The sequence below is a fragment of the Thunnus albacares genome, chromosome 9 (assembly GCF_914725855.1).
Source record: "Thunnus albacares chromosome 9, fThuAlb1.1, whole genome shotgun sequence".
Taxonomy (NCBI): domain Eukaryota; kingdom Metazoa; phylum Chordata; class Actinopteri; order Scombriformes; family Scombridae; genus Thunnus; species Thunnus albacares.
The window spans coordinates 375,001-402,500 of NC_058114.1; the positions used below are offsets into that span (position 1 = coordinate 375,001).

The 27,500-nt window shown below is 42.3% G+C and overlaps 2 protein-coding genes across 8 annotated transcripts in view; one reads left to right on the forward strand and one right to left on the reverse strand.

Moving 5' to 3' along the window:
• The window catches only part of ptbp1b (polypyrimidine tract binding protein 1b), a 31,375-nt gene extending 13,165 nt beyond the window's left edge, over positions 1-18,210 (reverse strand). For 2 of the 6 annotated variants that reach the window (XM_044360937.1, XM_044360935.1), the window contains exons 1-10: positions 18,142-18,164; positions 11,943-11,976; positions 11,680-11,815; positions 7,202-7,335; positions 2,814-2,874; positions 2,211-2,383; positions 1,874-2,020; positions 1,591-1,719; positions 992-1,102; positions 675-852 (exon numbers count right to left, since the gene is read on the reverse strand). In XM_044360937.1, the coding sequence (XP_044216872.1) occupies positions 675-852; positions 992-1,102; positions 1,591-1,719; positions 1,874-2,020; positions 2,211-2,383; positions 2,814-2,874; positions 7,202-7,335; positions 11,680-11,815; positions 11,943-11,976; positions 18,142-18,149 (1,111 nt within the window). In that variant the 5' untranslated portion in view covers positions 18,150-18,164. Of the gene's footprint in view, positions 1-674; positions 853-991; positions 1,103-1,590; positions 1,720-1,873; positions 2,021-2,210; positions 2,384-2,813; positions 2,875-7,201; positions 7,336-11,679; positions 11,816-11,942; positions 11,977-18,141 lie in introns of those variants that run through there. The other 4 variants (XM_044360936.1, XM_044360938.1, XM_044360939.1 and 1 more) reach the window with 4 other exon arrangements.
• Positions 18,211-20,834: 2,624 nt separating this feature from the next.
• The window catches only part of stil (STIL centriolar assembly protein), a 16,916-nt gene continuing 10,250 nt past the window's right edge, over positions 20,835-27,500 (forward strand). For both annotated transcript variants that reach the window (XM_044361986.1, XM_044361987.1), the window contains exons 1-6: positions 20,835-21,381; positions 22,215-22,313; positions 22,875-22,990; positions 23,269-23,456; positions 24,415-24,656; positions 24,743-24,826. In XM_044361986.1, coding sequence (XP_044217921.1) covers positions 21,302-21,381; positions 22,215-22,313; positions 22,875-22,990; positions 23,269-23,456; positions 24,415-24,656; positions 24,743-24,826 — 809 coding nt within the window. In that variant the 5' untranslated portion in view covers positions 20,835-21,301. The remainder of the gene's footprint in view (positions 21,382-22,214; positions 22,314-22,874; positions 22,991-23,268; positions 23,457-24,414; positions 24,657-24,742; positions 24,827-27,500) is intronic.

The following is a 27,500-nucleotide window of genomic DNA, read 5'->3' on the forward strand; positions in this document are numbered from 1 at the left end:
CATTGTTTTTATTGTTAAGTCATCATTTTTGTTTTCAAAGACCACTTTTTATTTAGTTTCAGTCTTGTTTTGGATGTGGAAAAAAGGGCGGGAAGCCTGTTTAAATGTCTGATGTTGGATCTATCAGCTGATAATCAATCAGCAGCAGGAGGACGAGACGCTGCAGGAAACTTTCATTTCATTTCACAGCTTTAAATGTTGACAGACAACATTTTACGCTGTAACATCCTGAATTCAACCGATAAAATAAATGAGATGAAACGATAAACACATAAAATATGTTGCAATATTCTGAGGTGGAGGTGGTGTTACGGTTGTATTCTGAGGTTACGGTGGTGTTATGGTTGTATTCTGAGGTTACGGTGGCGTTACGGTTGTATTCTGAGGTTACGGTGGCGTTACGGTTGTATTCTGAGGTTGCGGTGGTGTTACGGTTGTATTCTGAGGTGGAGGTGGTGTTACGGTTGTATTCTGAGGTGGAGGTGGTGTTACGGTTGTATTCTGAGGTTGCGGTGGTGTTACGGTTGTATTCTGAGGTGGAGGTGGTGTTACGGTTGTATTCTGAGGTCGCGGTGGTGTTACGGTTGTATTCTGAGGTGGGGGTGGTGTTACGGTTGTATTCTGAGGTCGCGGCGGTTGTGCTACTAGTGTTTCTCTGGTTACGAGGGTCTTACTGAAGGCTGTAGCCATGGCCGGGTGCTCCATGACGGGCTGGCTGTCTCCGCTGGGCAGGTCTGGTCTGGTGAAGTCGCGGCTCTTTTCGTTGTTGTACTTAACGTTGAGGCTGGTGAGTTTGGAGAAGCTGATCCTCAGAGTGCAGCAGCCGTTATAGATGTTCTGTCCATCCAGAGACTGAAACATCCATCAGTACTAGTTATTAATGACAGGAAACAGCTCTCTACTCTTTATAATTACAACATTCTACAGTCGTGTTCTCTAACGTTGAAGTGTTTTTCTGTTGGCGGTGTGACCAGCAGGGGGCGATACTCACCAGTTTAGCTGCCTGTGCGGACGCACCGTCGCGGTATTGCAGCAGAGCCTGGAACTGACTGTTCTTGGTGAAGACTATGATCCTCAGCACAGTGCCGAACCTCGAGAAGATCTGAAGACAAGACGGCATCAGAGTTTAATGGATCAGACTATTAGAGTCAGGTTTATTTGAAAGTGAGACGGTTTTCTCCTGACTAGTAACATGATTGGTTTGTCCCACGTCCACCCACAAACGATCCATGAATAAAACCGTACAAAGAAGCAAAAGAAACAGTGATGGAACCCCGATGTTAGAAAAAGTAACTCCAGAACAAAGACACACCGCTCAGATTATTATCAGGTTTTGTAATTAAAGACCTGAATCTGTGTAAATGGTAAAAAATGTTCATCACAAAAAAGAAAACCAAAAAGAGTCCTAGACATTCTTCCACAAACAAGAATGATCAGTTCAGAATAATCTCACTCTTCTAAACACAAACTAACTATTGATTAATGTTCAGATCTTATCCACGTTATTTCCAGTCTCACGATATCGTACATGAATCATGTTGGAATGTGTTTAGCTTAGTTAGCTTGGCTCCGTCTAAAGCTCACTGTTACCTGGCAGAGGTCGTCCAGGTTAACGGGGTAGACCAGGTTCTCCACCACCACTCGTAGCACTGTACTTGGAGCCGCTGCAGCCGGGTCTACATGGGACACACTGAGGGCCCGAAGAGCCGCCTGGGCCCTCTGATCGGGGGAGTGAGAGGACAAACAGCTTATTCAAAGAATCTGGAATCGGTGAGCTGTTTGCACTAACAAGAAAGTCTTCATCTGTTTTTAAAGACATGCTAACACATGCTAACAGTGGCTAGCAAAGCTAACAGTAACAGTGAGGAGTTACCTCCTGGTTTGGGGAGTTGTCGGTCTTCAGCTCCTTGTGGTTGGAGAACTGAACGTAAACAGGGTGGTTCCTGATGAAGGGCATCACTGTGGAGTAATAACCCACCATGTTCTGAGCTGCTTCCTCCGAGTTCATCTCTAAGAAGGCCTGAGAGGACAGCATGACGGACACGGGATACAGTTCAGAGCAGGACGACATGAGAGGACGGGACAGTTTTACAGCACAAACAGAACGTGTTTCATCTTCTTCATCGTCTCTGGATTGAGGACAGTCCTGTACACCAACACGTGTTACCAGCTTCCACTATGTGATGTCATACAGGTGTGTGTGCAGTCACCTGGTTCTTGGCTTTGAGCATCAGCAGGTTGGTGGCGTCTCCGAAGGGCAGGCCGAGGCTGATGACCTCGGTCTCGGTGACGTCGTTGGGAAGCTTGCGGATGTGGATGACTCTGGACGGCGCCCCGGGACCTCTTATGTCACCTTTGAACTTCTTGCTGTCGTTGCCATTGGCTACAGAGGAAACAGCAGCAGCATCATGAGGACCGCTTCACCACGGAGAAAACGATGCTCCCTTGTAAACATACTTTTCTTTAACTAATTCAGAAACGCCACGTTTCAAGCCAAAACTGGCTCTTCATCACATACAGCGGCGTCTGAATCTCACACTGATAACTGATGACCATCAAAACCAAATATCACATCAGTTTATTACAACTACAGCTCCATGTGGACTGGATCAGTGTCTGAGTTAATCATTATCTGCTGGTCATGTGTATGTGGATCCATATTTGTTGACATTTAGTCAAATAGTCTCCATTAAAAGTCCTGTGAATCAGCTGTTAAAAATGTTCTCATGGAGTTTACTGGTAATGACATCAGAGATAATGATATTCTCAGGAAGTTTCACACTGAATGATAAACGTGTTTCATATGGACTGACCTGTGGTGCTCATGATATACGGGCCGTTGGAGACGCTGGAGAAAAGCTCGTCAGATCCTCTCTGAAACAAACACAACGACAGATTTACCTCCACTGACTGACACACTTTTACAAATTATAGTTTATTTGCAGAGAAATAAAGAAATAAAACTGCATCTTATTAAGCCAACAACTGAAGGGAAATGAGTTTCTTCACCTCAGTTTACTCTGAAATACTTTTAAAAACAATAAAACATGAATCCTGTGCAGCTCAGACTGAAACACAGCAGCAACTAGTGATTATTATGATTATCGATGAATCTGCTAAATACTGTCGATAGATATTAAAGTTAATATCTTATAAGACAAAATAAAGCAGAAAATCTTCATATTTCTGAGGCTGGAATCACATTTCTGTGAAATATAACTTAAATACTAACAGGAAACGGTGAAGTTATTTCCCAAATGCTGCTACTAAGTGTCACTAAAAACACATTTTACTGTCAGCGAGGGCTGCTGACTTATTTTCATTATTGATTAACCTGCTGATTAATTTCTCAATAACAGATTCACTGTTTTGTCAATAAAATGTCAGAAAAAAGTAAGAACATAAAACTTCCACAGACGGATGAGATGTGTTAAAACCATCGACACCCCCCCCCCCCTCCCACTCTCACACACACACACACACACACACACACACCCACACACACACACACACACACACACACACACACACACACACACACACACACACACACACCGACCCCCCAGCAGGCAGCCGGCTGACTCTACTTCCTGTTCTGTGGGGCTCAATGAACAGCAGATGTAGATAAACAGGCTGAGCTTCACTTCATTCAACAGACAGTCAGAGACTCAGACAGTCTGACACTTCAGTCACATGACACGATGACATCATGACATCATGGACGCATTATGAGACAAAGACTACTCATGAGCTTTGCAGCTTTACAGCCGTTTCACATCCATTTTGGATGTTTCGGGAATCTTTGTTATGGTTTTCCAGCACAACAGCACAACACCCTCAATAATAAACATAATATAATAAATAATTAACAAAAAATACAATTATCACCTTCCTAACAACGTCAACAAAAATGTTTTCTAAGCTTTGTGAAAGTAGAGTTGATGGTGGAGTGCTTTGGGTTGTACAGGTGTTCCTAATAAAGTGAACGTTAGACAGCAGCAGATCAGAAACAGGAAGCTTCTTCCTGAAATATGAGTTCATAGAAAACAAATCAGAAATGAAGACCGACGCGTCTCCACCACTGGTCGTTATTCATTTATTTATTGTTATACATTTTCTTATGGTTATGTTGCTATAAATGTATTTATCATTATTATTATTAGTGTATTAGTGTGAGTGTGGTCTCAGAGGAGACAGTCAGATCATGTTTGTGCAGGTGGAACCTGATGCTGTTGGTCCTCAACAAAGCAGCTCAGATCTTCTTACTGATCCTCACATGAATAATGAAGCAGAAACCTGAGTGCTGCTCTCTGCCTCTCCAGCTCCGTCTGTCTGTATCTGTGTATCTGTATGTACTGTATCTGTACTGTATCTGTCTGTATCTATCTGTACTGTGTCTGTATGTACTGTATCTATGTCTGTATCTGTCTGTACTGTATCTGTCTGTACTGTATCTGTATGTATCTGTCTGTATCTATCTGTACTGTATCTGTATGTACTGTATCTGTATGTATCTATCTGTACTGTATATGTATGTATCTGTCTGTACTGTATATGTATGTATCTGTCTGTACTGTATATGTATGTATCTGTCTGTACTGTATATGTATGTATCTGTCTGTACTGTGTCTGTATGTATCTGTCTGTACTGTATATGTATGTATCTGTCTGTACTGTATATGTATGTATCTGTCTGTACTGTATCTGTGTCTGTATCTGTATGTATCTGTCTGAACTGTATCTGTGTCTGTACTGTATCTGTCTGTGTATCTGTCCGTATCTGTCTGTACTGTATTTGTGTCTGTATCTGTCTCTGTACTGTCTGTACCGTATCTGTATGTATCTGTCTGTACTGTATCTGTGTTTCTGTATCTGTGTCTGTACTGTATCTGTCTGTATTGTATCTGTGTCTGTACTGTGTCTATATCGTTATGTATCTGTGTCTGTATCTGTATCTGTCCTGCGTCTGTATTCATGTCTGTTAGCTGTGTCTGATAGCTGCTGACTGCTGGTTCAGTACAGACACTCTCAGCTCTGCAGATCAACAGACAAACATGATTATTGAGGATGTGCAGGTTCTTCTTCTCTTCGCTGTGATGAAGTCGTTTCTTCATCATTACTACTCATCACTTCCTGTCAGCAGGTGTTTAAGACTCCTGCTGCTCAGGAGTTTCAGCATATTCTACTTTATACTTCAAGCCCTCATATTCAGCATTAATAAACACTTAATACATGTCTTATAACACTATGTGCACTAGTGCCTCACTTTCTATTTACAGTTCACAAATAAACAGACTAATCAATCACTTATTACTGGAAACTTTATTCTGCATGTACGTGGAATTGTTTGTCTTTCTGTTTACATGTTTGTCTTTATGTTTACATGTTTGTCTTTATGTTTACATGTTTGTCTTTATGTTTACATGTTTGTCTTTATGTTTACATGTTTGTCTTTATGTTTACATGTTTGTCTGTTTACATGTTTGTATATTTACATATTTGTATGTTTACACATTTGTTTACATGTTTGTATGTTTACATGTTTGTATGTTTACATGTTTGTATGTTTACATATTTGTCTGCATGTTTACGTTTGTATGTTTACATGTTTGTATGTTTACATGTTTGTCTTTATGTTTACATGTTTGTCTGCATGTTTACATGTTTGTATGTTTACATATTTGTCTTTGTTTACATATTTGTCTTTATGTTTACATATTTGTCTGCATGTTTACATGTTTGTATGTTTACATGTCTTTATGTTTACATATTTGTCTTTATGTTTACATGTTTGTATGTTTACATGTTTGTATGTTTACATATTTGTCTTTATGTTTACATGTTTGCATGTTTGTATGTTTGCATGTTTGTATGTTTACATGTTTGTATGTTTACATGTCTTTATGTTTACATATTTGTCTTTATGTTTACATGTTTGTATGTTTGCATGTTTGTATGTTTACATGTTTACATGTTTGTCTGTATGTTTACATGTTTGTCTTTGTTTACATGTCTTTATGTTTACATGTTTACATGTTTGTCTGCATGTTTACATATTTGTCTTTATGTTTACATGTCTTTATGTTTACATATTTGTCTTTATGTTTACATATTTGTCTGCATGTTTACATGTTTGTCTTTATGTTTACATGTTTGTCATTATGTTTACATGTTTGTCTTTATGTTTACATGTTTGTCTGCATGTTTATATATTTGTCTGCATGTTTACATGTTTGTCTGTATGTTTACATGTTTGTCTGTATGTTTACATATTTGTCTTTATGTTTACATATTTGTCTGCATGTTTATATATTTGTCTGCATGTTTACATGTTTGTCTGTATGTTTACATATTTGTCTTTATGTTTACATATTTGTCTGCATGTTTATATATTTGTCTGCATGTTTACATGTTTGTCTGTATGTTTACATGTTTGTCTGTATGTTTACATGTTTGTCTGTATGTTTACATATTTGTCGGCATGTTTACATGTTTGTATGTTTACATGTTTGTCTGTATGTTTACATGTCTTTATGTTAACATATTTGTCTTTATGTTTACATGTTTGTCTGTATGTTTACGTTTGTATGTTTACATGTTTGTCTGCATGTTTACATGTTTGTATGTTTACATGTTTGTATGTTTACATGTTTGTCTGTATGTTTACATGTTTGTCTTTATGTTTACATATTTGTCTGCATGTTTACATGTTTGTATGTTTACATGTTTGTCTTTATGTTTACATGTTTGTCTGCATGTTTACATGTTTGTATGTTTACATGTCTGCATGTTTACATGTTTGTATGTTTACATTTGATGTTTTTTGTTTCTTAATGTTGATAAACTGAACTCTGAACTGTTAGTCGGATAAAACGACATTTAATGACATCACCTGGTGCTGTAGCGTGTTGTGATGAGGAAATGATCAACAGATAATAATCAATAATGACAATAAGCTTTAGTTGCAGCCCTGCTGTTCACTCAGTGTTTAGCTCCCAGCTCACTGCACGTTCAGAGCTGCAGTATTGATCACTTCATCGATAGAACACAACTGATTGATTGTTAGTTTCAACCTCTCAAACGTGAGAATCTGTTTTTCTTTGTCTTAAACAGTAAACAGAATGTTTGGTTCTGAACTGAAGACGTCGTGTTGGAACATTTTATAGAAACAATGGAAAGATGAATCAATAATGAACATAACTGTTTTTAGATCCTGCTGTGAGTTTCTGACGTTAGAGTTGCAGACTTGTCCAGACAGGAACCAGCGGGGTGAAACAGTGAACTGCTCCTTTAGCAGAGCCGCTCTGAGCTTCAGTTTGGTTTCAGATGACTCGCCTGAGGCCAGAGGAGGAAACAGGAGAGCTGATCATCAGAGGACTCCCCCTCCTCCCCCCTCCTCCTCCCAGCAGCCATTGCTCCCTGTCACTTCCTGCTCTCAGATCTCGGCTCTCCGGCCTTCATGTGGTTTTGGCTCAGATTCTGGTTTTGGTCCTAAAAGCAGCAGCGGCAGCAGGAGAGCGGCCGCGGTCAGCGCTCGGCTGCCGGACGCATACCGAACATGATTACTGAGGAGAGAGCTGAGGAATGTGAGCAAAGGCTGCTGGGAAAACAGGCGACGCCACACACACGTTCACACTGCTGCAGTTTCTCTTCATACTTTCACATCTTTTTGTAAAAACCTGCAGTGACGCACGAAAAACCTGAACTGTAGAAGACCAGAGGAAGAATTTAAAACATTTACTGAAGTAAAAATACTCAAATAAAAACACACAAATATCAACCTGCAGCTCAGAGACTCACATCACATCAGTCTATAAAACCCGTTTCCAACGTTTTCATTGAGCAGCTGCAGGATGAACGAATGAATCTGCAGCTTCACAGACACAAGACAGCGCGTCAACATCCGTCTCCATATCACCATCATATCACCATCATATCACCATCACATCACCATCATATCACCATCATATCACCATCACATCACCATCACATCACCATCACATCACCATCATATCACCATCACATGTCAACTCTTAGAAAGTCATCACATTAACGGCCAACTGTGTCCCACTGTTACAGCAGTCTCATGTGCACATCTACTGTGTGATATACGGTAATACAGCGGCGACGCAGGACGCCACGTGATACACTGGAGAACCTGCATTCTCTCAGCGTTCTCTCAACGTTCTCTCTTTCTGTCAGCGTTCTCTCAGCGTTCTCTCGGTGTTCTGTCAGCGTTCTCTCAGCGTTCTCTCGGTGTTCTGTCAGCGTTCTCTCAGCGTTCTCTCGGTGTTCTGTCAGCGTTCTCTCAGCATTCCCTCAACGTTCTCTCAGCGTTCCCTCAACGTTCTCTCAACGTTCTCTCGGTGTTCTCTCGTTCTCCTCTCAACGTTCTCTTGGTGTTTTGTCAGCGTTCCCTCAACGTTCTCTCAGCGTTCCCTCAACGTTCTCTCCGCGTTCCCTCAACGTTCTCTCAGTGTTCCCTCAACGTTCTTTCATCATTCCCTCAACGTTCTCTCTGTTCTCTCAGCGTTCTCTCAGCGTTCCCTCAACGTTCTCTCTGTGTTCTCTCAGCGTTCTCTCAACGTTCCCTCAACGTTCTTTCATCGTTCCCTCAGCGTTCTCTAAACGCTCTCTCAGTGTTCCCTCAACGTTCTTTCATCGTTCCCTCAGCGTTCTCTAAACGTTCTGTCAGTGTTCCCTCAACGTTCTCTCTGTGTTCTCTCAGCGTCCTCTCAACGTTCCCTCAACGTTCTGTCAGTGTTCCCTAAACGTTCTGTCAGTGTTCCCTCAACGTTCTTTCATCATTCCCTCAACGCTCCCTCAACGTTCTGTCAGTGTTCCCTAAACGTTCTGTCAGTGTTCCCTCAACGTTCTCTCTGTGTTCTCTCAGCGTCCTCTCAACGTTCCCTCAACGTTCTGTCAGTGTTCCCTAAACGTTCTGTCAGTGTTCCCTCAACGTTCTTTCATCATTCCCTCAACGTTCTCTCTGTGTTCTCTCAGCGTTCTCTCAACGTTCCCTCAACGTTCTCTCAGCGTTCCCTCAACGCTCTCTCTGTGTTCTCTCAGCGTTCTCTCAACGTTCTTTCATCGTTCCCTCAGCGTTCTCTCAGCGTCCTCTCAACGTTCCCTCAACGTTCTGTCAGTGTTCCCTCAACGTTCTTTCATCATTCCCTCAGCGTTCTCTCAGCGTTATCTCAGCGTTCTCTCAGCGTTATCTCAGCGTTCCCTCAGCGTTCTCCGGACACGCGGCTGCTAGACATCAGCATCAGTAAACTGCAGCTTCGCTGCTTCTTCCACTGTGGTGAAAAACTAACAGGATTCTGATCTTCAGGTGATTCTTCGGTGATCTAAACGTACTGATGAATATTAAATTCCATCTCTGCTGAGTCTGTTCCGCTAGACGCCACTAGGCTCCACTAGACTCCACGTACTGGTCCCAGTAAATCTACTTTTCATCCTTCATGCTGCCACTAAAATCATTATGATCCAGATTGTAGCAGCTAGCAGAGACAACAGAGGACCGAGTGTCTCCTCTGAACCTCCTGACTAGCTGTTGTTAGCTGAGCATCATCTGTTCTGTCTTCTTCTTTAATCCTGTTACCTTCATGAAAGAGCTGCACTGAGTCTCCATATTTAAATAAATGAAGAGATATTTCTCACATAACTGAGGAGCAAAAATAAACATCAGGCTCATTTCAGACGGAGCACGTGGATGTTAATTATTACCTCCTGCCTCCAGGTGTGAAGCAGCAGCTGATCAGCTGATCATGTTGCTCAACTCTTATTTTAATAAGATGACTGATAGTTTTAACTGGAGCTGTAACGAACCATTATTTTCATCATCTTGTCTATAAAATGTCAGAAAATAGTAAAACCTGTCTGTTATACTGTCAGTCAGTTTACTGTCAGCTGCTCTTTAGTGGTGAAACAGTCCTCAGATCACTTTATAAAGAAAACTGAATTGAACATGTGACTAAAACTCTTATTTGCCAATTAATTTCTAGCACTAATTAATCTCTCATTTAAAAACAGCTCCAGGTTCCTTTTCAGCACTTTGACAGAGAGTCATTGATCATGTATTGATCATGTATTGATCATGTATTCCTACAGCTGTCAGTAGTGACGACTTCATGAGCTTCTTTAATGATTAATTAACCACTTCCTGCCCTCAACAGGCACCGATTTATCCACAAACACCTTAGAAACAGCTGATAAACCTGACATATGTTTAAACTGTTTGTCTCCAGTCGACCTTCCTGAACTAACAATGATTTGTTCAGCTAAACCATCAACCTGTCTCTTAGACCCCAACTAGGCTGCTTCAGGAAGTCTTACCCTTAGTGAGCACTTCTTTACTAGATATGATCGATCTGTCTTTAGTAACAGGCTATGTACCACAGTCCTTTAAAGTAGCTGTAATTAAACCTCTTCTTAAGAAGCCTACTCTTGATTCAGGTGTTTTAGCCAATTATAGACCTATATCTAACCTTCCATTTCTCTCTAAGATCCTTGAGAAAGCAGTCTCTAATCAGTTATGTGACTTTCTACATAACAATAGTTTATTTGAGGATTTTCAGTCAGGATTTAGAGGCATCATAGCACAGAGACATCAGACAAAGGACTCCTCTCTGGATCAGCCTTTAGTGATGCTGCTATAGGCCTAGACTGCCGGGGGACTTCCCATGATGCTTCTCTGTATCTCCCTCTTTCTTTCTGTCTCAACCCAGCCGGTGGAGGCAGACGGCGTCCACCTAGAGTCGGTTCTGCTGGAGGTTTCTTCCTGTTAAAGGAGTTTTTCCTGCTGCTGATGGAGGAATGTCGGGTCTCTGTAGATTAAAGACTTGGGTCTAGACCTGCTGTATGTGGAAACAGACCTGAGACCACCTCTGCTGGGATAATGTATGTATATGAAGCAGCGCAAACGGAGTCGCTGGTATTTGGTGGAAATATGACGTCTGAGAACCAGAAAGAGTTTCTGACACGTCGTCACCGTACAGCAGCAACGATTGGTCAGTTCATCCATGAGTTGATCAATATAAAAACCAGCAACTACTCTGATAAATGATTCATCAAGTCTTTTTTTGCCAAATATTTGATGGTTTGGTGAAAATAATCATCAGTTGCAGCTTCAGAGTTTTGGTCTGTTGGTCAGATGAAATAAGACGTTTACTGCCGTCACCTTCAACCTCAATCTATTATTGATTAATCGATCAGTTCTACTGTTTACCTTCATTAAACATACACACACCAGTACACACACCAGTACACACACCAGTACACACACCAGACTGGTCGGATTTAACTCATCTGCATCATTTTCTGCATCACAGATACACATTCACACCTGAAGCTGCCCAGTACAACCAGTCTGACCAGCTGCCACTGGGCAGCTCCACTGGGGCAGCTGGGGTTAAGGGCCCCTCGGACCACCTAACGATCAATACATTTAATTATAATTATAATGAACTCTTAAAAACACCAAACAGTCTGTTCCCTTCCACAGCAGTGGCCCTGTCCTGTCATTTTAACACTTTAATGTTTAAAGTAGGAGGAACTGGGAGCACTGGCGGATCCCCAGTTTAACTCACTGGGAGTTGATTCTGATGTGGACTCGATCAGCAGCAGTTTGGTCCTTTAACACCGTAATAAGTGTTTTTTGTTGACTAATCTGATTACCCTCAGAGTCGCTGTGGAATGTGACTAAAGAGCAAACGACTGTTGGAGCTTCCTGCCAGAGAACCGAGCGGCCGCAGACCCCGACACTAATTACACCAAAACCTTTGAATTGTTCCCAGATGGCAGCGCCTCCGTCCTGCGAGATGCAAATGAAAAGCAAAGTTCCTCAGTGACGTTCACAGCAGCAGCAAACAAACCAACAAGCCAGAAGAGGAGGAGGAGGAGGAGGAGGAGGAGGAAGGAGGGAAAGCAGAGGTGCCTACCTTAGTACCAACTGTTAAATCTTGGTGGACACTGCTGTGAAGAAAAGACAGCCGTGTTAGAAGCAGCAGGGAGAGAAACTAAATTATTTAAATTAAAATAATGAGGTTAAAGAGATGCTGTGTGGCAGGATGAAGCCCAGAGAAACCCAGCAGAGAGGAGCAGTAACGCTTCCTAACGTCCAGAAAACCTCAGACAAACGTTAGTGAAGAACGACAAAGAAACGTCTTCAAACGTCTCGTTGTGTCCAAAAGCGTTCAGGAAGCTCAGAACAGCTGATAGAAGATCTCTTTTAATGTAAACAATTACTAACAAGATTATTCAATTAATAATAATAACAATCAGTGTTTCCCCGGGGTTGACTGGTTTGGCCTGGCGGGGCGGGGGGGGACGGGAGGCGGGGGGGGTAACATTCGTGTTGTGTGTCTGTTAAGGATACACAATATTATCTGCACGTCATCGGTATCGGCTGATAAAAGCTCTAAAATGAAATATCAGCATCGGCCATTTCTGCTGATTATGAGCAGCCGATATGTCGCCTTCTCCTCCGCCGCCGCCGCCGCCGCCGCCCGACTGCTTCCTGCCGATGGTGGACGGAGCTGCTACGTTTGGCTGCACAGATAGGAAACACCTCGGCTGACAGGATGTACCACTCCGTTTGGAAAAAGAAAAACTTCTTCTTCTTGGTTTATAACGGCGGTTGTCAACCAGCGTATTAGGTGCATTAGCGCCACCTTCTGGTCCGGAGTGTGGACCAGAGATTAAATCCTGCACATTAATCCTGTCTGTCTAATAAACTCAATGAAAACTCTGCTGCTGCTCCCACTTGGCAGGTTCATTAAAGTTTTAATGCTGAGCTCCTGAACTCCAGTCTTCCTCAGTTCTTCCTTCATATATTGTCTTTATTGATCATATTTAGTACAATCTATGCTTGCATGTATAATAGTCTCCTCAGCCAGCTGGTAATAATATGTTCATATATCAGTATCTGCAACAATGAGTTGGAAATATCTGCATATCAGATATCAGTATGGTGCTTCCTGGTGTCTGTGGTTACTTGTAAAGGCTTCAGTTAGAGCTGCATGATGTGTACGTAGATACAACGTAGATGCTAACTGCTAGCTGCTAAATTAGCCATCTTGAGTCACGACAGTCTCGTAAACCAGCGGTGGGCAAACAGCGGCCCGCGGACCAAATCCGGCTCTGCAGTGAACACGTTTGGCCCCCTGATCAAAACTTTAACATCATTTTTCACAAATCTACTGTAGAAAAGTGGAATAAATCTATTTTATTCTGAAATTAAAGAAACAAACAGAACATATAGGCCACGCCTCTCCAGTTCCAGTCTGTCCACCCGCCACTTTACTGGGTGGTCAGCTGACTGCGGATGGTCAGCTGACTGCGGATGGTCAGCTGACTGCGGACGGTCAGCTGACTGCGGATGGTAAACTGAGGAAGACTCCGTGCTGTGAGCGGTTTGTGTTTGTTAACGAGGTTTTATGGAGGATTGTAGTGAAACGTGTTCAGCCTGGTTGCTGACTGGTTGATGTATAGTGTTCAGTGTTAGTGTTCAGTGATAGTGTTCATCTGTGGGAGACGTCTGGTGTGTTAGTTCTGCTCTCAATCAATGGACCAGTTTTAAACTTTTCATGCATCACTAGAGCCAGGTGAGAACGTTCTCTCCTCTCATTGGTCGGATGTGTCTGAGGCGGGAGCGAGAACACAGTAAACAGGAAGAAGAAGAAGAAGAAGAAGCTTCTATCAAATATGAAGAAGGCGACATGCTCGGTTGTTAGTGCAGGAACTGAACTGAAGAGGAAACAACGATCAATTAATCAAACAATAATCTGCAGATCAATCGATCAGGAAAATAATTGTTGGTTGCAGCAAATCAATGATGGACTGAACGTCACACTGATGCTGCTGCTGCTCTGCTCCAATCAACAGCAGCGATGGAGGAAGAAGTACTCAGACCCTTTACTGCAGTAAAACTACCAACACAGCCACGTAAAAATACTCCGTTACTAGTACAAGTACATAAGTATTATGAGCTTGATGTAGTTAAAGTATTGCAGTAAAAGTACATAAGTATTATGAGCTTGATGTAGTTAAAGTATTGCAGTAAAAGTACATAAGTATTATGAGCTTGATGTAGTTAAAGTATTGCAGTAAAAGTACATAAGTATTATGAGCTTGATGTAGTTAAAGTATTGCAGTAAAAGTACATAAGTATTATGAGCTTGATGTAGTTAAAGTATTGCAGTAAAAGTACATAAGTATTATGAGCTTGATGTAGTTAAAGTATTGCAGTAAAAGTACATAAGTATTATGAGCTTGATGTAGTTAAAGTATTGCAGTAAAAGTACATAAGTATTATGAGCTTGATGTAGTTAAAGTATTGCAGTAAAAGTAGTGGTTTGGTCCCTCTGACTGATATATTATTATATATGACATCATTAGATTATTAATAGTGAAGCATCAGTGTTAGAGCAGCATGTTACTGTTGTAGCTGCTGGAGGTGGAGCTAGTTTACACTACTTTATATACAGTTAGCTAGTTTACACTACTTTATATACAGTTAGCTAGTTTACACTACTTTATATACAGTTAGCTAGTTTACACTACTTTATATACAGTTAGCTAGTTTACACTACTTTATATACAGTTAGCTAGTTTAATAGTGAAGTATCGGTGAAGTACTTCTGAAGTTCAGTAGTTGAGTAAAAAGCCAATAAGAGTTTTTTATCCAACCAGCTGATCAACGATCATCAACATGTAGAGAAGAGATATTACTGAGTTTATAGTGACTTTGCTGTGGTGAACATTAGTGTTACTGGTGAGAGTATTGATCAGATAAAGATGAAATCCCAACGTGCCGTCCTGCTGGTCAACATGGTGACAGTAGTGCAGTAGTGCAGTAGTGCAGTAGTGCAGGACGACTATTAACATATTTACACAATGATTCTTGATCAACAATCATCAGAAATGTGGATTTAATGACTGCAGCAGCTGGAACAGTCGATGACGTCACGTCACTGTGATGACATCAGCAGAGACGCTGAGCTGGAACAACATCAACAACATAAATAAACAGTCTGTGTGTTGTTCTCGGTGTTTGAGCTGCACAGCGCAGCAGAGGAGAAGCAGCAGACCAGCCGTTAACTACACTCACTACTGTTGGTGCAATAAAACCTTCACATGTTAAACACCAGGAAGAGTAATTAGTTTATGTAACGCACAAAAGACGGACAGACTCCAAACAAACAACAACAACAACATTACCGTCAGAATGTGCTAACAAAATAAACAAAACATGTTTTTCTATCATCACACGATATATATGACGTCATATCACACAAAACCAGTACAACACCAGTCTGAAACACCAGGAACACAAACTGGACCAGCTGATGTTCACGTCTGGTTCTGACCAGCAGCTTCATGCAGATGATTTATTCAGTCTGGTTTCTGTTGAGACCAGATCAGCTGTTACATTTATGACTATATTTATATCTTCTGGAGTCTCTGAAGGTTTTTGTGTCAGAGACGTTTGACGACGTCGTCTGTTTTACTTCTAACGAGTTAAAATCACATCATTTTATCTCCAAGATTATTTTGTTGCATCTTTATTTGACAGATGAAAACTTGATGCTCCAGACTGTCAGATGTGATGATTTACTGGTTTTACTGGTTTTAAATGAACCTTTAATATAAAGTCTGACTGGATGAGTCGCTGAGTGATGAAGTTACACCATTGGTCGACCAAATGCCGCCACTTCCTGTTTCTGTTTTAAACTCAAAGCCTCGGAGACATTCGGAGTCACTAAATGATCAATAATAATCAATAAATAGTGGGCAGATTATCTGTGATCACCTTTTATTGATTACTGTTAGACTGTTTATGAGTATTGATACAGTATCAGATCATAAACAGTCAACAAACAACAAGCAGGACGAGTTCAATACTGCACAAGATCATATCAGCCGGGTGACTTATTGATCCAGCTCTATCAATCACTCATCAATATTTAAAAACGGCTCCATAAGTTCTACAGTAAAACGTTTAATCTGTGACGTTGACGTTCACACACAGAAACAATCTGCTGTCATTTACCCAGAAGAAGAAGAAGAAGAAGAAGAAGAAGAAGAAGAAGAGCTGCGTTCAGAACGTTCATAGAAATGTTTTATTGAAAACGTGATTCTACACGTGATCGATCAGGTCTTCATCAATAAGGTATAAAACTGATGATGTCACAGAGATGTTGGATATATCGTCTGGAGTTTGTCTGCACCGCCGACGTTTCTGTTCCAACAGTTTTTATCTTCATCGTCATCATCGACGCTGAGCCGCTAAACACGGAAACGCTGCTTCTTCTTCTTCTGTTTCGGCCTCCGTCCAGACTAAAACCAACTTTTCCAAAACGTCCTCCGGAGTGTAAATGTGGGAACGTCAGCTCGGTGTCGGAGCGTGTTTGAGGAAACGCCGTCGTATCGCTGACTGAACAGACGGCGGCAGCGGCGCCGTGTTTCATTAGAAGAAGAAGAAACACGACACTAATAATAATCTGGTCTGACAGCTTCAGTTATCGACCACCTTTCTCTGCTCAAACTGTTGCTGAAACAAACTAAATGTCAGGAAGTTGCCGCGGAAACGGAAACAGTAAACTGCTTCCTCTTCCCTGGTTTTGTGCGGCTGCTCGTCTGTCCTCTGCACATGCTCAGTAGAGCAGAACGACCTGTTGGGATGTTTTAATGTGACGGAGGAATCTAAAGAAACGTAGGTTGATTTTATCACGTAGTCAGAGTTTCTCTGAAGGGAACTAACTAACAGATTCACACCAAAACACACCAACTTTAAAGGAATCAGAGTGAAATAAAGTCTCACAGAGTAGAAACAGAGCAGCAGCTACGTACATGGGAGTGTTTGAATGAATGCTTTCAGACACTGAAGTGATGGTTAAAGTAAATGAAAAACCGGCCGGTCAGGCTGAAGCTGACTGTAAACCAGATGGAGGAAGACCCCTCAGGGCACGAATGAGTCCTGACGAAGCACAAGAAGCAAAAGTATTCAGGACAGGAACTCCGGCTGCAGCTCGCAGGATCGTTATGATCATCCGCATTTTAACAATAAAATGTGTTCAGAGAGAGACGGCAGCTGTTGAAACTAAACATGCTGACTGTCTGTCTACAACTACTAATCCACCAATAATAATGTAATCCATATTAAATCCACACGTCGGTTCCTCCTCAACAGCTTCAACTTTGATCAGATCAGCCGGTCTGACACCTTCAAAACATTATATCACATTAAAACTCTGTGAAGGCCTGAACCCTCAGACATCTGAGCACCAGTTACTTCCGTTGGCTCTCGTGCAAACACAGCTGAACTCCATTTCAAACACCGTCATTTAAAAACTGTCTCATCCACAAAACCACATTTACTGGAACATTACTGTCACACTAAGAACCAGTAAATAACAATCACTCAGTCCAGCACACATGAAGCTGCACTAATTAGAATAAAAACTTTCACTTTATCAGCTTCCTATAAGGCAAAAACAGCCAAACAAGAACATTAATGTTGTTTTCAGTGTAAATGACAGTTTAGCAGCATCTGAGCCGCAGTGAGTTCAGAGGGCGTCACAACTACATCCGTCATTTTCACAAACCAACATGGCTCTCACACTTTAAACCTGACCAGCTGGGATCCTTCTTCAACACGGCTCACATGAAGGTTTTTAATTTTAATGAGTCTAAACTTTTAAAGTGTCGGACTCTGAAGGCGCCGCGGCGGACCGGAGACACCGGAGACACCGGGAAGCTGCGCTGGAAGTTAACCAGGCTGCCCGGAGATTCGTCCGGTAACTTATTCCAGAGTTCAGATCTACAGGTAAAAGCTTTTAAATCCCTACTTTAGTTTAAAACGTGTTTTCGCGGGTCAGCGAGGCCTCGGAGAGCCGCGGGTTGTGTTAGCGGAGTTCGGGAGCAGTTGGCCCGTTCCGAGGCTGCAGCTAACTCGGCTAGCTTAGCTTCCTGCTACCGCCGCAAACACAACTTTACCGACAGCGAAGCGAACAACAAGAACACCGGCTACTGGCGGGAAAAACGGCATTCAGTCACATATTCAAGTTATTGCTCTGAAATGCGGGTAAAACAGACAGAAAGTGAGTGTAATCAGGGAGCAGACGGTGGAGAACTCACCCGTCCATTGCACAACACGGAACTACAGAGCAACAGCTTCCAGCGGCCAACCGCCGCGGGTATAACCCGACAAAATGGCGTCCGGCGGGCGAGCTCCCTGATTGGACGGTTGGCAAACGTTGTAGGCGTTCCAGAGAGGAGACGGGCGTTGATTGGCTGGTTGGACCGAGAGCGCAACAACAAAGACCTGAGAGTCCAGCGATCCTAGATCTTCTATGAGGAGGACGGACCACTCTGCGGTGAAAAACCGACACATGTAAATGTGCGCGAGTGGGCGTTGTCCCGCCGAAACAATCACGAGTTCACATGTCGAGTCACACATGTTCACAGATACATTAAATCACTCTGTTTGAATAATAATGTGTTTCTGATATGGGTTTTCCATACAAAAAATCAGTTTAATTCAAAATGATTAGTTAATTCTTAATTAAAACTGTCTTATGTGGTCCCTCCAACTGCGCTGCAGGTTTAACTGATCACATCCAGGCCTCCAACCTTCAGGACCATCACAGAGATCTTGGTGTCACTTTCGATCCAGCTCTGAAATTTGACAAACTCATTAACAGTGTTGTGACAGGTTGCTTTTTCTGGATAAGAAATATCACTGAACTTAAACCGTTCCTCTCATTTAATGACCTGAAGATTTCCTCTCACTGCTCTTCATCTGGCTGCTAGACTGCTAACTGGTACCAGCAGGAGAGACTGGTACCAGCCTGCAGCTGCAGGATGTACTATAAGTGAAAAGTAGAAGTATGTGATCCTTTAAAGTCTCTCTGTGACGTCTAGAGAATGATTCATAGTTTCAGGCTGTTTCAGACTGTTTCAGGTTGTTTCAGGCTGTTTCAGACTGTTTCAGGCTGTTTCAGGCTGTTTCAGACTGTTTCATAGTTTCAGGCTGTTTCAGGCTGTTTCAGACTGTTTCATAGTTTCAGGCTGTTTCAGGTTGTTTCAGGTTGTTTCAGGTTGTTTCAGGTTGTTTCAGGCTGTTTCAGGCTGTTGCAGGCTGTTTCAGGCTGTTTCATAGTTTCAGGTTGTTTCAGGCTGTTGCAGGCTGTTTCAGGCTGTTTCATAGTTTCAGGTTGTTTCAGGCTGTTTCATAGTTTCAGGTTGTTTCAGGTTGTTTCAGGTTGTTTCAGGCTGTTTCAGGCTGTTTCAGGCTGTTTCAGGCTGTTTCATAGTTTCAGGTTGTTTCAGGCTGTTGCAGGCTGTTTCAGGCTGTTTCATAGTTTCAGGTTGTTTCAGGCTGTTGCAGGCTGTTTCAGGCTGTTGCAGGCTGTTTCAGGCTGTTTCAGGCTGTTTCATAGTTTCAGGTTGTTTCAGGCTGTTTCATAGTTTCAGGTTGTTTCAGGCTGTTTCAGTTTGTTTCAGGCTGTTTCAGGTTGTTTCAGGCTGTTTCAGTTTGTTTCAGGCTGTTTCAGGTTGTTTCAGGTTGTTTCAGGTTGTTTCAGGCTGTTTCAGTTTGTTTCAGGCTGTTTCAGTTTGTTTCAGGCTGTTTCAGGTTGTTTCAGGCTGTTTCAGGTTGTTTCAGGCTGTTTCAGGTTGTTTCAGGTTGTTTCAGGCTGTTTCATAGTTTCAGGTTGTTTCAGGTTGTTTCAGGCTGTTTCAGGTTGTTTCAGACTGTTTCAGGTTGTTTCAGACTGTTTCAGGTTGTTTCAGGTTGTTTCAGGTTGTTTCATAGTTTCAGGTTGTTTCAGGCTGTTTCAGACTGTTTCAGGCTGTTTCAGGTTGTTTCAGGTTGTTTCAGGCTGTTTCAGGTTGTTTCAGGTTGTTTCAGGTTGTTTCAGGCTGTTTCAGACTGTTTCAGGCTGTTTCAGGTTGTTTCAGGTTGTTTCAGGCTGTTTCAGGTTGTTTCAGGTTGTTTCAGGTTGTTTCAGACTGTTTCAGGCTGTTTCAGGTTGTTTCAGGTTGTTTCAGGTTGTTTCAGGTTGTTTCAGGTTGTTTCAGGCTGTTTCATAGTTTCAGGTTGTTTCAGGCTGTTTCATAGTTTCAGGCTGTGTCAGGCTGTTTCAGACTGTTTCAGGCTGTTTCAGGCTGTTGGGGATTGAACCTGCGGGTGTTGAGGTGCAATACGCTGCTCTGTGTGTCCGACTGCCTGCTGGTCTCAGTGTCCAGTTACACACTGATGAATAATAACAAGCTGCTGCTTTTCAGGAAATTACTTTGTGTTGGAAGATGATCACACATGAATAATTCACACACACACACACACACACACACACACACACACACACACACACACACACACATACACACACACACACACACACACACACACACACACACACACACACATACACACAAACATACACACACACACACACACACACACACACACACACACACACACATATTTTCACACACACACACACATTTACACACACATACACACACACACACACACACACACACACACATACACACACACACACACACACACATACACACAAACATACACACACACACACACACACATACACACACACATACACACACACACACATTTACACACACACACACACATTTACACACACATACACACACACACACACATACACATACATATATGTATGTGTATGTGTGTGTGTGTGTGTGTATGTGTGTGTATATATAATGTAATGTATATAATGTCCAGTCCTGATGAAATAAAAACATCGATGTGCTGTTTTGAACGGGTTCGGGTTCGGGTTCGGGTTCGGCGTGTCCTCTGCGGCCTGCAGGGGGCGGTGACGTGTTTTGGAGCCTTTCAGCCGCAAACAGCAACAAGCTGGAGACAAACAAGTTGGGAACGAAGTGCCACGCTATTGGTCAGAGTCGCTGCGGCTCGGCTTCCTATTGGCTGATAGAGTTGCCCCGCCAGTGAGGTCTGGAAACAGCGCCATAACCAAACTGTGGACAACTTGTTGTATTCTGCGCTCGGACTTTCTTCATTAGAGTTTCACAGAGAATAAAGTCGCTTCTGGACGTTTGCGGCTTTATCAACCGTTCAATTACAGCGCGGGAGAGTCGACCTCTGTTCTGTTTGTGAAGCTAACGAAGCTAACGAAGCTAACTGACGAGGCTGATGCGGCCCCAACTGGAAGCTAACGTGGCTAACTGACGTCAGCGGGTGTTTCCAGAGAAAGTGACCGAGCACAGCGGCGCTTTGTCGGCCAAAGCAGGGATGAGCTGCCCGGTGAAGCTCCAGGCTCTGCCGGCGGGAGTCTTTGAAGAGGTTTTGACTCCCGAGAATGTGCGAGGAAGGTGAGTTATTGTTATATGTGTGTGATGTAACGGTGATACGTTATTTTACAAGTCCCCTAATGTTATACTGATTATCTGGAATTTTGAGTAATTTAAAGTATTTAACAACTAATTTTAGGACATTTTACATAAAGGGTGGGGTAATTTGGTACAAATTATAAAACAAATTGTTCCCAGTGTGTTAAAGCAGCAGTCAGGTGTCTGTAATCATTCCTCCTGTTCTTACTGGATATTAAAAGATCCTTCAAATGTTCTTTCAATGGAAGTGATGGAGGATAAAATCCACAGTGTGTCCACACAGTCATTTAAAGTCTGTGTGAAGCTTCTATTCAGCTTCAGCAGTCTGAGTTAGTCATATCAAGTGGATATCTGACACATTTACAGTCTTTTTAGCATCAAATTCCCTCTTTGTGTTTCCTCGGACAGTGTTTCCCTGTTGAGCTGCAGGTGGAAGTATAGTAACAAAAAGAGGAACTTTGACACTAAAAAGACTGTAACGTTGAAAGATATCTACTGGATTTGACTCATTTGGACGCTGAAGCTTCATATTAGCTTCAGACTGTGGATTTTGTCCTCCATCACTTCCATTGTAAGGTCATTATGAAGGGATCTTCTAATGGTCAGTATGAACAGGAGGAATGATTACAGCAAGAAACACACTGACTGTTGGTTTAATGACACATTTGGAAAATTGTGAATTTCTCCTTTTAAGTTAACGATGAAGTGAAGCAAATAAATTATTATAATTTTTGCCAGCAGTGACCCAAACAAAGTTTAGGAGATCAAACTGAAGGAAGCTGCTTCATGTTAACATCGTCTGTTGTTTTGTGCAGAAACTCTTTCTCTCCGCTGAGTTTCCCAAAGTCCAGATCAGCTCTGTGGGACGGCAGCCCTGCAGGAGAGAAGCTCCGCCTCCAGCTCTGCTCTCACAGGTAAACACTCACCTGCTGCGTCACGCCGCCCGCCGACCGTGAGGACACGTCCGCGCTGACGTCCTCCGTGTATCACATGACTGTACGGTGAACGCTGTCTACGTTTCAAAGGACAAAACTAGATGTTTTCAGCTCCGACTTTAGGAAACACTGATCCACGTTTCTGACATATTCTGCTCTCACGACTCTCACCTTCATCAAAAATAAATAAATATATAATCTCGATTAAAAAAAAAAAAAAAAAAAAAAAAGAATCATGCATTATTTGATATTAATCAGGTGTCTCTGTGTGTGTTTGTGTGTGTGTCTCTCTGTGTGTGTGTGTGTGTCTCTGTGTGTGTGTGTCTATGCGTGTGTGTGTCTGTGTGTGTGTGTGTCTGTGTGTCTCTGTGTGTGTGTGTCTGTGTGTGTGTGTGTGTGTGTCTGTGTGTGTGTGTGTGTGTCTGTGTGTGTGTGTGTGTCTGTGTGTGTGTGTGTGTGTGTGTGTGCGTGTGTGTGTGTGTCTCTGTGTGTGTGTGTGTGTCTGTGTGTGTGTGTGTGTGTGTGTGTGTGTGTGTGCAGGAAGCCGCGGTTGCTGCTGCTGGAGAAAACTCTGCGTCTGGCGCAGCGTCACGCCCGCCACAGCAACAAGCCCCGCCTTCAGTGCTTCTTCCTGGGATCAGTGTCAGTGGACGCAGGTCAGAGGTCACCGTCCACACAGACTGAAAATATCTTTATTACAGATTTAAGTCTCATTTTAACTGCAGAGACAGTTTAGAACACTTTCGTCTTACTTTTTAAACTTTATTTATTAAAACAGAACAAACAGATTTTAAAGCAAAACACTGATAAACTGCAGCCTCTTAGTTATAACCTGAATCCAGTCTGTCCACTAAATAAATGCACAGTAAAGACATCACCTCTCTGTCTGTCTCTGTCTGTCTCTGTCTGTCTGTCTCTGTCCTCTGTGGTCCAGATGAGGAGGGGGTCACAGTGACTCTGGACCGGTTTGATCCGGGTCGGGACCAGCCCGGAGCCTCGGGCAGGGTTCCCTCTGCCCTGCTGCCCGGAGACGTCCTGGTTCCCTGTTTGTTCTCCACACAGACGGAGACGACGTCAGACGCTGTCGTCCAATCAGAGGCTGAGCTCCATCAGTGCTTCAAGGTAGCGGCTGTCTCCCGGTTACTGGTTAATACTGTTACTGGTTTCTAGATGGACGGAGACCAGCTCGCTCTACCTGAACCATCTGTCAGCGTTTCAGAGAGTCCACATGGAGACGAGTTTCTGATGCTGAGAGTAAAACATGTTGTCACAAAGAGCTGCTGGTCCTTCAAATGATTCACATACAACCAAATTTAAAGAGGAACTTTTACTTTAAAAGTACTGATGTATGCTCTGTAGCCGTGAGGTCCACTTCTCTCTGTTGTCATGGCAACACCTAATTTATGTCACCAACAGCTGATTTTTCTCAGCTGTTCCAAAATATGTTTGTTTTTGTCCTGAACGACACAACGGCTGACGTTCTGTTAGTGAACTCTTCTCATGTTTGTAGAGTATCAAAGAAAGTCTGAGAAGGTGTTTAAAGTCCTAAATTTCATTTAAATATTCTTTGTAGGCTTCCACACACACGATATAATATATATAATATTTACACAGTGAGACTTTTGATCAATAATCATCAGTAATGTGGATGTAAGGACTAAATGATGCAGCTTTAAAACCAGAGAAAGACACTTAAACCATGTTATGATATTATTATTATTATTATCATGATATCAATATAATATTGATATATATATATATATATATATATATATATATATATATATATAATCATCCAGCTCTAATGTTAGTTATAAAATGTTTTTTACAGTAAGTTAAATAAACTATGAAACACTTTGAAAGAGATTCTTATATAAAAACTTTCCCCTAAAAACCCTCCAACAACCACGTTATGCTCCTAGCTTGATTATTCTTCATCATCATCATCGTTATTATTATTATGATGATGTGTGAATGAAGCTGTGAGGAACGTTAGTGTGAAAGTCTGGCCACTAACAGATGAAGCAGCCGTGTTACGTGTTACGTGTCCTGGTGTGTCTGACAGTAAACCGTCTCTCAGGTGTTGCAGCAGCACGTCAGCGGCCGACAGGCTCTGGATCTGTCTCAGCTGTTAAAGGTCAGAGGTCGTGTGTCCTGCTCGCAGCAGTCAGACGCGGCGGCGTTCACTCTCAGGTGGTCGGCCGTCTGTCCGGCCGCCGGCGTGGACGTCCAGCCGGTCCGCGCCGTTCCCATCATCCCCACCGCTCTGGTGAGGAGTCTGACCAGCGTGAGTCGGCCGCACGCCGCCAACCGCCAGAGAGGGTGAGACGACCGCGACACGTTCCTCCCGACCGCGGGTCAGGATTCTGCAGCTGGAGCCTGTTTGAACTGTTGTTCGTTGTCTGCAGGTTTCTGACCATGGATCAGACCAGGAAGCTCCTCCTGCTGCTGGAGTCGGACCCCAAAGCCTCCAACCTGCCGCTGGTCGGACTGTGAGTCACACAGAAACACACAGAAACACACAGAAAACACACAGAAACGCACAGAAACACACGAAAACACACAGAAACGCACAAAAACACACGAAAACACACAGAAACGCACAGAAAACACACAGAAACGCACAAAAACACACGAAAACGCACAGAAACACACAGAAAACACACAGAAACGCACAGAAAACACACAGAAACGCACAGAAACACACAGAAAACACACAGAAACACACAGAAAAGCACAAAAACGCACAGAAAACACACAGAAAACACACAGAAACACACAGAAAATGCACAAAAATGCACAGAAACACACAGAAAACACAGAAACGCACAAAAACGCACAGAAAACACACAGAAACGCACAGAAAACACATAGAAACGCACAGAAAACACATAGAAACACACAGAAAACACAGAAACGCACAAAAACGCACAGAAACACACAGAAAACACAGAAACGCACAGAAATGCACAAAAACGCACAGAAACACACAGAAACACACGAAAACACACAGAAACGCACAGAAAACACACAGAAACGCACAAAAACACACGAAAACGCACAGAAACACACAGAAAACACAGAAACGCACAGAAAACACATAGAAACGCACAAAAACACACGAAAACACACAGAAACGCACAGAAAACACACAGAAACGCACAAAAACACACGAAAACGCACAGAAACACACAGAAAACACACAGAAACGCACAGAAAACACACAGAAACGCACAAAAACGCACAGAAACACACAGAAAACACACAGAAACACACAGAAACACACAGAAAAGCACAAAAACGCACAGAAAACACACAGAAACACACAGAAAATGCACAAAAATGCACAGAAACACAGAAAACACAGAAACGCACAAAAACGCACAGAAAACACACAGAAACGCACAGAAAACACATAGAAACGCACAGAAAACACATAGAAACACACAGAAAACACAGAAACGCACAAAAACGCACAGAAACACACAGAAAACACAGAAACGCACAGAAATGCACAAAAACGCACAGAAACACACAGAAACACACGAAAACACACAGAAACGCACAGAAAACACACAGAAACGCACAAAAACACACGAAAACGCACAGAAACACACAGAAAACACAGAAACGCACAGAAAACACACAGAAACGCACAAAAACACACGAAAACACACAGAAACGCACAGAAAACACACAGAAACGCACAAAAACACACGAAAACGCACAGAAACACACAGAAAACACACAGAAACGCACAGAAAACACACAGAAACGCACAAAAACGCACAGAAACCACACAGAAACACACAGAAACACACAGAAAAGCACAAAAACGCACAGAAAACACACAGAAAACACACAGAAACACACAGAAAATGCACAAAAATGCACAGAAACACACAGAAAACACAGAAACGCACAAAAACGCACAGAAAACACACAGAAACGCACAGAAAACACATAGAAACGCACAGAAAACACATAGAAACACACAGAAAACACAGAAACGCACAAAAACGCACAGAAACACACAGAAAACACAGAAACGCACAGAAATGCACAAAAACGCACAGAAACACACAGAAAACACACAGAAAACGCACAAAAACACACAGAAACGCACAGAAACACACAGAAAACACACAGAAACGCACAGAAACACACAGAAAACACACAGAAAAGCACAAAAACGCACAGAAAACACACAGAAAACACACAGAAACACACAGAAAATGCACAAAAATGCACAGAAACACACAGAAAACACAGAAACGCACAAAAACGCACAGAAAACACACAGAAACGCACAGAAAACACATAGAAACGCACAGAAAACACATAGAAACACACAGAAAACACAGAAACGCACAAAAACGCACAGAAACACACAGAAAACACAGAAACGCACAGAAATGCACAAAAACGCACAGAAACACACAGAAAACACACAGAAAACGCACAAAAACACACAGAAACGCACAGAAACGCACAGAAACACACAGAAAACACACAGAAACGCACAGAAACACACAGAAAACACACAGAAACGCACAGAAAACACATAGAAACACACAGAAACGCACAGAAATGCACAGAAACGCACAGAAAACACACAGAAACACACAAAAACGCACAGAAAACACAGAAACACACAAAAACGCACAGAAAACACAGAAAACACACAAAAACACGAAAACACACAAAAACACACAGTAACACATAAAAAAACACGAAAACACACAGAAACCGCACAAAAGCGCACAAGAACGCACAGAAAACACAAAAATGCACAGAAACGCACAGAAACACACAAAAAACACACAGAAAACACAAAAAAACATGAAAACACACAAAAACGCAGAGAAACACACAGAGAAACATACAGAAACGCTCAAAAACGCACAGAAAACACACAAAAATGCACAGAAACACACAAAAAAACATAAACGCACAAAAACGCACAGAAAACGCACAGAAAACACAGAAACGCACAGAAAACGCACAAAAGCGCATAGAAAACGCACAGGAAACACACAGAAACCACTCAGAAATGCACAAAAACGCACAGAAAACACACAGAAATGCACTAAATTGCACAAAAACGCACAGGAAACACACAGAAACGCACAAAAATGCACAGAAACGCATGAAAACGCACAGAAA